Source organism: Bemisia tabaci, chromosome 4, assembly GCF_918797505.1.
Source record: "Bemisia tabaci chromosome 4, PGI_BMITA_v3".
Taxonomy (NCBI): Eukaryota; Metazoa; Arthropoda; class Insecta; order Hemiptera; family Aleyrodidae; genus Bemisia; species Bemisia tabaci.
Genome location: NC_092796.1, coordinates 25262429 through 25274835, shown reverse-complemented (window position 1 = coordinate 25274835; position 12407 = coordinate 25262429). Strand labels below are relative to the sequence as shown.

At 37.6% G+C, this 12407-nt stretch overlaps 1 protein-coding gene across 1 annotated transcript; it reads left to right on the top strand.

Moving 5' to 3' along the window:
- The first annotated feature begins 6005 nt into the window (after positions 1-6005).
- On the top strand, positions 6006-12060 carry Osi20 (DUF1676 domain-containing protein Osi20). Its single transcript, XM_019054223.2, has 3 exons — positions 6006-7567; positions 9344-9529; positions 10602-12060. Exons 1-3 carry the CDS (start codon positions 7129-7131, stop codon positions 10922-10924), a joined length of 948 nt encoding a protein of 315 aa, XP_018909768.2. The 5' UTR covers positions 6006-7128; the 3' UTR covers positions 10925-12060.
- The last annotated feature ends 347 nt before the right edge of the window (positions 12061-12407 follow it).

The following is a 12407-nucleotide window of genomic DNA, read 5'->3' as shown; positions in this document are numbered from 1 at the left end:
TAAAAGATTTGCATAATCAAGTAAAATTTCGAGGTGATTAAATTAATCCCTCCCTGAAATATTGTTCAGGTTTTCGGTAATTATGAAATCTACCAATTTGAAGACTTTAGAGAATTTTAATGGCAGCCACTTTTACCTAATTTCAGGAGCTGAAAATTTCCCTAAGCAAATTATGTTCTTTTTCCACTCGTGCATTAGAAATATGCTTTAATTATTTTAATTGGGTGCGAGAGAGAAGTTGACAAAAATTGGCGCTATAAAAAGAAATGAAATATTGAAAAACTGATAGGAGAAAATGAAATGAAAAACCTGGAAAATATTTAAAGGAACTTAATATTTTCAATTCTAGATTTAAAGTCTTATTTAAGTAAAGGAAAGAAAATACAAAAACTATAAAAATGGAACATATCCTTCCTTTGATGTGGAGCATTCAAATTTATCGACAGAAAAAGGTCCTAAATGCATACATATGTAACAAATATAGTTTGATGTATTTATGTAATTAAATTAATTCCTCTTATATCTCTTGTTATTAATGTATATTCCGCATCGTTCACACTAATTCAACAAACACCATAGCTATTCAAATGTTTCTGTTTTCAAGGTCAAACCTTCAAGGTCTTCGGTTAAGTCTTGGTTTCAAACCAAGACTTAAGGACAAATCCAGATATTTTAAAATTAAAATAAACAAACATTTTAAAAAAGTCCTCTTAGCACTCAGCAGTTGTCTGGAATTTTGCATTGGATCCTTGTCTCTTTACAAATTGAGTTGTTGGGAGAAGGAGGAAAAAAGGAATAAAAGACAAAGAACGATGTCAAATTACGTGACAGTGATTTTGCACTGGACTTCGAGCTTTTTAGTGACGAAGCCCCCCTAAATACTAAACAAGGACTTAAGGTATCATTGTAGAATTTTTAATGAAAATGTTAGTAACCTTTTTGGATACATCATTCATGGTAGCAGGCCTTGACCAAAGATAGCTCTGCTTTGCGCATGCGCTCCAAGGTATATCATATTCAACCTTCAGTGTGTCAACTCATACGCAACTTGCGTACGTTCGTTTTTCATAAGAAAAATATGATGAAAAATATGCAAGTGAATTTCTTAGCTTTTCTAAATTAGTTTTGAAATGCCATCACAATATTGGAAAGTACAAAATATTCCTCAATTTCTAATGCCTCGCAATGAAAACTTTAATTTAGATTTTTCTTCGGTTTAAGCCATCGTTATCAATAAAATTAGAATAAAACCAAAAGTTACATTATCCATTGAAACCGTTAAATAAATGAGAATATATTCCAAAAATCAGTTGCACTCATTATAAAAATCTCATTTTGGAGATTGTGCCTGATGGGCTGCGTTTGGCTGATGATAAAAAAATATAGCTCAAATTCTTCGTTTCAGCTTTATTAATGAGCGTGAACATCGTATTTGAAATACAAATTGGGTAGAGCTCCATCTACCGATTTGGTGCACCCGATATCTTTGTTTACGTAGCAATAATGCTGGATCAGTTTTGCGCGCATTACTGATAAGGCGCATATATAGGGAGAAAATTATGTTCTTCATGGTAAAAAAGTAGACATCACAATTTTTTCCAGAACAATGCGGCTCCAATAAAGGACATTGGTACAGTTTTTAGGTTAGTTTATATATATTTTCACAAAATTTGAAAAGTATTAACCTTCAAAACCTATAGTTAGACTCGTTTAAATAGTTCTCAGTGATTGATGAAAAATGAAAGTAAGTAAAACTTATGTTCGTGGCGCATAATTAACGTGCGTTATATTATGTCTCTACTTGTGACACTAAAGGTATTCCGCCAATCTAAATCTAATAGTCTTTAATTTTCGTAAAATACTGATGGCTAACTAAGACATGTTTTCGACAAACGTAGAACTCTTTCCAATTTGGGAAAATATTCAGTTTAATTTACACTTTTTATATTATGCAAGAAGCTTGGCAGTCAGACTTCAGTCAATAGATAATATAATCAGATTTTGAATTTCAAGTACTTAAAAGTAGATTACAATTTTTTATTGGGTTCGTGTCACCAAAAAAACGGCATTTGTCCAAAGTAGCCGCATTTGAGCGTCAAATAAACAGCATTTAAATTACTCTACGGTTACAGTTGAATGTCAACTCTGCCGTGCTAAGGAAAAACGCCGTATGAACATTCGAGAGTTGCCCAATTTCCCTCGATAGAATGTTTATTTTTGAGGAAAATTAAGAGTATTTTGCCCTTAAATTTTCAGAATCTTTAAGTGAAATTGCGAACACAATTATCTGAAAAATTGGGAGGAAAATATTCATAAGTTTACCAGGAAATTCGCGTTTTATCAAAGGAAATTTGGGAACGCCTGAAAGTTCATACGGCGTTTTTCCTTAGCACGGCAGTCTTCTCCTTCTATTTCTGTCATTCTGCGCTTTTTTGGGACAAGATATACAATAAAAAAAACAATTTAAAAAGCGGGTAAGAAGGCTAAAATTTCACATACACAAAACCAAAACGTTTCGGCTGAAAATTCAGCCATCCTCAGTTGGATAAATCAAAATAAAATCAGGTACTTATCAGGTACTATTTTAGATTTGTAACCATTTTTATTTTGATTTATCCAACTGAGGATAGCTGAATTTTCAGCCGAAACGTTTTGGTTTTGTGTATGTGAAATTTCAGCCTTGTTACCCGCTTTTTAAATTGTTTTTTTATTGCTTTTCTGGGAAGTTCCCCGGTCGGAAGTCAACGCGGCCGCCGCAGCAGTATTGAAGTGAGAAATACATGAGTTTTTCCTAAGCACGGCAGAACTGTCACCCACACCTAAGAGCTGACTTCAGAAAGTGGGATCGAAAAAGTGAAACGGGTCATCTCGTGCTCATTGTGAAGTACATATTTGAGCCGATAGATAAGGATTATAATAGGCATCATGGATTATTGCCGATCAATCGATTGATATTCATGACGGGGCAGCGGCCGGCGTGGATCCGTTTGAGGTATGAAGGTTAGGGTCAACCGAATCGGCCTAACTGTAAAAATCGGTAATTAAAATTAGGACCCACACCACAACAGAAAGCTATGCCGACTCTCGAAATCTGAATACGGATCCTCTGAATATTTTCGAGTGGAAAGTTTTTTTCTTTTCTTTTATCAAACAATAGGAAGTAGTAAGGCTGAGGAAACTTATGCAGATAGTAGGTACAATAGTATGTTTTTGCAATTAATGGAAAGTTTTTTTCTTTTCTTTTATCAATCAATAGGAAGTAGTAAGGCTGAGGAAACTTATGCAGATAATAGGTACAATAGTATGTTTTTGCAATTAATGGAAAGTTTTTTCTTTTCTTTCATCAATCAATAGGAAGTAGTAAGGCTGAGGAAACTTATGCAGATAATAGGTATACAATAGTATGTTTTTGAAATTAATGAATCAAACCATCCATAAACTACGGGCTGTCATACATCTACGGCTCACTTTCTTGATGCTGCGTTTCAGTCGCTGAAAAAGACTGTCAATCGATAACTGGTGAGGTTAAAAGACAAAACCCGATAACATGTTATCTCAAATGAAAATAACGCTAAAACTATGACCCGAACTGTATGAAACTGTATGTGACAAAATAGTGAAACAGTGCTGGGTCCACGCTATTTTGCGCCGAAAGCACAATGCTAGAAAACAATGTATCTGCTTTAGCTGAACACTCCCCACCCTTAGTCTTGTATACTCATCACAGCTCAACCCCCTTTACTCTGATTGAAATTTTGAACTTTCTGGTCTTGCTTTTCCTGTAAAATGGTGCGGACTCAACACTATTTTACCATTTTCTGATCAAAAGATATACATAAGACGGTACAAATGTACACAGAATAAAACGACTAGCAAAAAAGTAACATTTTGCATGTTACATCAGATTCAATGGGTCAGTTGCGCTGGTCATAGAATCGTGTTTTGATGCTTGATTTTTTAGATCACCTAAGAATAATAAGATCTACCCTAACAGCAACTTTCAAAGTTCAACATGAACCGAAATATCGCGATTTGAAAAAAATCGGTTTATAACGTCTACACCCTAGGTTGCTTCCACCTTGCTTTTATCAGTCAGGGAAACACTCATTCGTTCTGATTACTCAACGTGTTACTCCTGCACTGGAAAAAAACATAGAGTACATAGAGTCGTAATGTAAGTGGGAGAGCTGGCGCCACTTTTAAGCATTTTCCATGTCCCGAATTCCGAGACTCCTGTGTGACGCCGGGTCACTTTTTCGATACATAATCGATTGTTTGCGATACATGGGTACCCGGCCATCCGATGAAAACAACAACAACAACAGAGGAGATAGGAATTACACGTATTCCACACCGCCATTTTGGATCGAAAATGTATCGAAAAAGCGACCCGAACTCGGCGCACACCGGGCTCGGAATTCGTCGAGCAGAATATGGCGCCAGCTCTCCCATTTACATTACGACTCTATGTACTCTATGGAAAAAAACCACATTGGATCTAGAGTCTAGACTCTTGAAAACATTGACAAGAAAAAATATTCTTGATTCAATCAGATTTAAGCTTAAATCAAAAGGAAATCCGCTCAAATTAAGAGGCTGAGATCTTGATTTAAGCTTAAATCTGATTGAATCAAGAGTATTTTTTCTTGTCGCTGTTTTTAAGAGTCTTGACTCTAGATCTAATGTTTTTTTTTTCCAGTGCGTTACTCAGATGAGAGCAAGGTCGAGGAAACCAAGGGTGTCACTACCGCGGTGGATGACGTCATAAACCAACTTTTTCAAACTGCGATATCTCGGTTCTTATTGAACTTTGAGAATTGCTGTTTGGACGGATCTTATTTTAGCTGATCTACAAGATTTAAGCATCAAAACACGATTCTGTGACCAGCGCAGCTGACCCATTCAGTCAAATGCAAATATTCCTCGGTCTTCCAAGAAAAAACGAAAAAGCGATTGGTTTGAGTATGCATTATTTTACAGTTTATCACCAAAATTGCAACATTTTCGAATAAATACTTTGAAGTCTGGAGATAAATGCGCTACGTTTACATATTGCCATTCCATCTTCAACGTGGATTTAAACTCTTCGTTTGTGACTTTAAAGGAAAGTCAGTCGAGTCCAATGGAAATTCAATTGATTTTAGTAAGGACGGACTGACGTGTACGCTCACGCGAAGATTGGATCTGATCCAGCGACGTGAAATCAACTTTTGTTTTCTAATACAAGAGAAAGCTACCTGTTTACTGCGTAATCTGAGTTTGCGAATTGTCTATAATGTGCTATTCTGCAAAAAGTAGTGTAGCATAAGGTCGAATCAGAGCATATCGACGGTGAAACTACCAAACCACGTATCTCGTTTGCGGTGCTTAAAAATCTACGCTCACATTTTATTTTTTTGAAATAGACCAAATCAATATCATTCCTTGAAATTTTCACGGAATTTTCTCCGCACAAAGAGGAAAAATCACAGAAATTTTCAAGACTGGAAGTTAAGTAGTTTTTCATTTAAAAAATAAAGTATGACCGGAAGTCTGCGACGTCGCAAACCGAGATACGTGGTTTGGTAGTTTCACCGTCGATATTCAAATAATTATTGTGAGTTCTTTAAAGAAAAAGTTTCTACAAAGCTTCGTAGGAACTGGAAACTGAGATTTTAAGGTCATAACTAAAGATTTTTTTTTTTTTTTTTTTTTTTTTTTTTTTTTTAATTTATTGAATGTATTGAGATTTTTTTTAAAAAAGAAAAGTAGTGATTAGTGTTAAACCTTCATACAAAGTTTCCGATTATTGGTATAAGTCTTCGTGCATAAAAAAGAAAACTACCAATTCTTGAAGTTTTTGAGTTTCCAGTCTTTAAACTCCTGAAAAGATTGGTTTTTTTTTTTTTTTTTTTTTTTTTTTTTTTTTTTTTTTTTTGGTGTGTAAATGTATGGATGCGAATAATGATCCATTAAAAAATGAGACTCCCATTGCCCCTCGCCGGGAAACCTGGAAACTTTTTTGAAACGTGGCCAAAATGAAACCTTATGATGATTGATGATACAAGTCCCTAGTTGAAGCTTCAGCCTGAATCCATTGCTGCTCTGTTTGGACTTTGTCCGCAAGGTAGTTACCGCCACCAGTGATTACAAATGTTTTTGGTGATACAGTATTGCAAATTATATTTCATTTAGCATTTAAAAATGCTTGGATTTGTGCTCAAGATGTTATTTTTTTTAACATTTAAAATTAATCGGATTTCCGTATCACCAAAAGCAAAATCTTGAGCTAAATATTATAAGTATGCTCATTGTGTTTTGCGAAAAATTTCAATGAAATCTCTAGTTCTGCGATGCTTCGTTCTTAACACTGGAAAAAAACACATTGGATCAAGAGTCCAGACTCTTAAAAACATCGACAAGAAAATATACTCTTGATTCAATCCGATTTTAGCTTAAATCAAGAACCAAGCTTCTTAATTTGAGCGGATTTCCTTTTGATTTTAGCTTAAATCTGATTGAATCAAGAGTCCTTTTTCTTGTCAATGTTTTCAAGAGTCTGGAATCTAGATTCAATGTGTTCTTTTTCCAGTGAACCTTACCTAGAGGTCCATATCCCGAGAAAAGAGGCAACTTTTTGCAAGGCTCTTTGGTTGGCTTCTGACTGACTAAGCCATTCCCATCGATAGAATCAACAGATGAAGTGAAAGTGTGTAAGCTCAGCGTGGCTCAGGTTGGTTGTACTCCAAAATCATAAGGTCGAGTCCCGCCAAAAGTCCGCCCTCCTCCCCTCCTCCTCCCCCTCGCCCTCGCCCTCCTCTCCTTTGGGGCGACGAAAGACTTGGATACTTGCATTTTCGAACCGGACCTTACGGTGAGTAGAATCGGAAGCCGGGGAGACACCGCGCACCGGTAGCGGCACCGGGGCGCTACGCCGGGTGAAACACAATGCGGGTACGTGCGCCGGCGAAGTGGGCCGCGCGCGCGCGAGCACCCACGATTAATATTCCACCCCAGGCCGGGCCGGGCCGCTGCTCCCGAGAGTCAAAACGCCTCGTCGTATAAAACCCTTCCCCAGTGACCAGAGGTCATTCACTATAATTCGAGCCGCGACAAATGGCGCACTGACGACTGACCGATCAGACGAAGATGAGACGACTCGTGATCCTCGGTTTCCTGGGGCTGTGTCTGGGCTCGGAGCTCGACAACAGCATCCCGACCTCCGGCGGCGGCCGCTACATCGGCTCCGGGGACGAACTCGTGAACGCGGTGGTCAACGATTGCCTCGCCGGCGATCAGAGTGTGGTGCGGTGTCTCAAGATCAGGGTCCTCGACTACCTGGACGTCAGTCTGAACGGCGGGAAGAGGTCGCTCGAGGCGGAGGACGAGGTTTCCGACGAGGAACTCGACAGCGCCATCGTCCACAGGGTGAAGAAGTACATCACCTCGCACGACTTCAAACTCCACATGCCCGACTTGTTCTTCCAGAGGGCCACCCTCGTCTTCAAGCCCGCCTCCAGGGCGCTCACCGACTTCGACGTCGAGTTCCCGCCTCCCAGCGAAAACGAAAGCCGAGCTATTTCTCAAGGTATGTTCAAGTGTTTGATATTTCAGGGGCTTGGAGGACAAGGCGCATAAGTGAAGTTTTTGCCATTTCGAGAAATGCGTGTTTGAAGTTTCAAATTTACATCGAGCCTTATGGCGGAAAGGAAGTGTAAACTCTTTTTTGGATGCCTTAAAGTTGGATTTTAGTTGTGAATTTTTCACAGAATATGCTTTCAAACAAGTTTTAGTTGACTTCTTGATTATCTCAATTTTTTCAAAAACTGCACTTACGCGCCTTGTCCTCCAAGCCCCTCATTTCGTCTTCTGCAAAATAACCAAAGACGTTGTAATACTTCATATCTTGCCGTTAGCGCATTCATCTTAACTAAAATGCAAGTTAGCTTGTGTATGTGTTTGTCCACGATGCATTTTAATAATGGGGCACATTTTAAAGCTTGGAATGATATGAAAGAAAGCCTTTGTGTGTGTACAAGAGCTCTTCAGATCAATGATGAGTTTGACGCTGATTTCTCGATTAAATTAGTTCCGCTACTCATTGGGCTCGAGGAAATTGCATTCATAAGTTCACCGAACGCAATCCTGGTATATACTTCGTTCTTGAGCTCATTACAACGGCTGATATACGCTTGCTCTCATAGACGTATTAATTAATGGCAGAGCTTAAGGCTTAGTCCCCATTAGTTGGCTTCTTTTTTTGCATTTTGAAGGTTTAAAGTATTACAATGTCTTTAAGAAGAATAATCCCAGTTAGTATGTAAGCCGTGGTGGGAGTATCTTGCCATTTCGTGTCAATATCCAAATTTTCTTCAATTATACAGAATTATTTCACTTTTGAAAAATTCAACTCGAAGTGAAATACTTGTGTCCTTCGACAGGATTTTCTCCCGTCGCGTCGTCGCCTCGTTAGTGGGATTAAAGTGGACATGATTTATTTTTCCTCTTTAGCCGATTTTCTTAAAAAGCTTTGAACTTTGAAAGCAGGGAGGCAATTTTCAATTTTGAATTTGTGTAAGGAAACTATCGCGACAAAACAGAGTTCTGAGACTGCAAACATTTTGGGAATGATTTCTGCGGGACGGACGGTAGTGCTTGGTTGGAAAATTTGAGGACAAGATCAACATTTCCTGAGTGGGCATGCAGAGGGGAGCACATAATTTGACTGCTGGAGAAGCAGTCAACAATTTTTTTAAAGTTAGAACGTGTTAATTCAATTTAAAATGTTTAATTTTGCCTATAACTGATAACAGTAAAATTGTTGCAAGTCCTTTTCGGGATGATCTTTAGTGCGTGTGAGGACGAACGAGAATTCAATAAAGTTGAAAAAGAAGTTTTTTGAGAATATTCTGAAAAGATGATACATTTTTCTGCATTAAAAACAAAAGAATATTCAAAATATTCCACTTATGCCGAATTAACATTTGCGTTGTATAGGTAGATATCGATTCAAGAATGATTAGTTCCGGAGGCTATCTATTTTAGAGATCTCGTCCTGGTTTCCAAATATGAAATGGAAAAGCAAATGTAACCTCTAGAAATTTGATCCTTTTGGATATGTTTCATAGGTAAATGATCTTTTAATAATCGGTCAGACGTTACTTGCTCCAAATTGAGCACCCACTTCATAATCGGACAAAATTGCTTTAAGGTTGAGAATGTTCAATGTAAGGAGATTTCAAAGGCTGCAAGTCGTACCCCTTTTATTTCAATTCTTGAGTCTGTGGAGAAAGGGTTGCCCTTTCGTGGAACGGTATAAAAATGTAGTGACACTGAAGAGTTACTGGGTTTGTAATTGTTTCAGCTCGCGAGGACATGCAGCACAAGATGGTTATGCCGTTTCTCATGATGATGAAGATGATGTCGAAAATGATCACTCCTGTCATCATGATGATGGTTGGTATGAAAGCTATGAAAGCCCTCGTGCTCAGCAAAGTAGCAATTCTTCTAGTCGGAGTCTTCCTCTTCATGCAGCTTTGTAAAAAACACGGTAAGAATGATTTGACATGTGGACTTGAACTTTGAGTTAGCATTATAAATCTCATAATTAAATTTAGGTACGGTTTCCTTTGAATACATTTCTTTCCTTTGAATACATGGAATTTTCGCAAATATACTGTCCTTTTCCTTTTACGAAATTGAAGAATCTACTATGCCAATCGATACTGAAAAATGTGCCAAAACAGGGGCGAGGGGCACTCTTGTGGGACCTATAAATATCAATATTTTTAAAATCCGTAGAAAGGTTTTTTTATCAGGACGGTTGGGGGGCACCAACTTTTCACTACCCGTTTTTTTAGTTACGGAAGGGTGCAACAACGAGCCACCCTATTGAGTAGCTATGTTCAATTTTGCTTTCTCAACTAAACTCTCGTTACTATAATAACAGTTTAGGTGGAAATTATCAAATCCCACTATTGCGTAAAAACTCAAGTTGAAGTATGGTAAGATCCAATTTGAATGCCAATTGGCTGGCTAAGCTATCAAATAAGAAAGAAAGATGATAATCGAGCTACAAGCCAAAAAAAATGTGTATTCAAAAATTTGTGTTTCATAAATATGTGTAATTTCTTTTTTTCTTGGCTTGTGGCTCGATTGCCATCTCTCCTTTTTATGGTAAGAACTACTCAATTTTTCTGCGTGTGTTTGAGTCATTTGATTTCTGGCTAAATATTTCTCAAACAAAAATTCCGTTAAGCCCAATTCACACTATCAAACTTTTCATCCAACATAATTGAGCGAAAAGTTGGACGGAAAGGTCAACGCAAAAAAATTTGATTCCATTACTCTCCGGTCAACTTTCCATCCAATTTGCACCGCCAAAAGTTGAAGACTTGAGCAACGAAAACAGACCGCCGAAAAACAAAAAGTTGAATGTGCCATCGCATTCAAATTTCCATTCAATTTTTCATCAAAGCGTTGTTTTTTCGCAGCATCACACTATCCAATTTTTCATCACGACAAGTTGCATTCAAGAGTCGAATAAAAAGTTTGAAAGTGAGAATTGGGCTTTACGAGCCTATTCCGACTCGCCGGATTGATAATTCTCCATTTTTTCACAGGGATGATGATGCCTCCCGGAATGGGCGCCATGTCAGTAGAGCCAGCGCCCTCATCCGCCTACGGGCCCCCCTCGAGCGCCTACGGGCCCCCGCCAACGGCTCCGATGAATTCGTACGGGGCGCCGCCCTCGAATTCCTACGGATCGCCTGCCTCCTCCTCACCGGCTGGCTCCAGTTCCTCTTACGACCAGGCCCCCTCGTCTTGGGAGCCTGCCCCCTCCGCTAGCAACAACCAATACTCGAGGGTATACGACCCTCACCAAGTAGCATATAACGCCTACTCGACCATCGGCGCCAGCTCCTCCAGTTCAACCAAATACTAACGGGTAAACTTTCTACGGTCTCCAGCACAAGGGTCTCGATTTTAATTTTACCACCTGAGAGATGAAGTCTGAATTTTGGCTCTTAGTTGTGTAACTCCAGCATTGAAAAGCTCGCAGTTATCTTCTAAGTGAAATATTTACTATTTAATTATCACCACGTCAGAAAAAATAGTTAATAATACAGAAAAAGCTCAAATTTTATTTTATACTTAATTTTCGACTGTTTTAATCATTTCAACATGCAAAGTTTTTAGAGCGGGCTTTTGACTTAGAAACTCGACATATTTTTTGGAAAAAATTGGGCATACTGATTTGTATTCAGCCTCTTTACCTCTTGAAACTGCTTCCTAAAATTTCGACCCTTGTGATTGCTCTATCCTTGAAACTTTGGTGGTTCATGATGGATTCCAAAGTTAGTTCAATGTTGTTCCCAAAGAAAGCTCTAGTGTAAAGATTTACCAAAATTCAATAATTTGTAAAGTAAGAGATCGTCTTTAACCTAGCACCCATAGGTTATGATCAGAGTGCTGTTTCCCTGAAGTTGACTGATTTTTACTCGCAGTATTTATAACTGTGATTTTTAAACACACGATTAATAAAGTACTTTTTTAGCGAAGAGATTATCAGGAAGAATAAAAAATAATCTGCTTAATGTCCTTGTACCGCTCTTCCCACCAGCGGAGTGGTTCTGAAATTGCCTAAAAGCACAAATTTATGACAGAGACTCTAAAAATAGTTCAATATTTCACTAGATATTTTCAAAACTGAATTTTGTCAAAAATTGTAAATCCTTAAAAAGAGGCTTTCTTCGTTTTTTTTTTTAGAGACGGAGGTATTAATTTTTTTATTGATTTTAAATAATTGTATGCAAATTATATAAGTTTAAGAACGAAATAAGGAATTCCAGATGAAGTAAAAGTTGAAGTAAAAATGACTTAAAATAAAATTAATGGATACGAGTTGAGTTTTGGTCAACTTCGGGTGAAAAGACTGATTCTCATGATACCTCCTCTTTTAAAGTTGTTGTAAATAAACCTTTTGTACATTTGCTCATTATTTATTTAATTTATTGCATTTGAGATTTTACTGTAAATGTGAAAAATGTGGCTGAAAATAAAACATTTAAGTTCTAGCAATTTATGTATTCTCTCTTATCTCGTTGGAAGAATCTTCTCCTTTTTTAATTATATCCTAGAACAGCTTCAATACTCTAAGTTGTGCTTCTTCATATTAACAATTTATTTGTAACATTGAAAATCTGAGAGTTTGTTGCCCGCCTAGAAGAGCCATCATCAGTTGTGTCAAAAATGGGTGGCGTACTAATTATTCTACAAATTATTTTACGGTGCATTGACGCTGATAGATACTTTTCATAGAAATAAGGACATTTCTTATGACTGGGTAAAAAATTGCACAGTAGTAACTTAAACAGAATAGAGTTAGAGAAAACTGAAAATTTGGAGGAATCTACAGATATTATTTC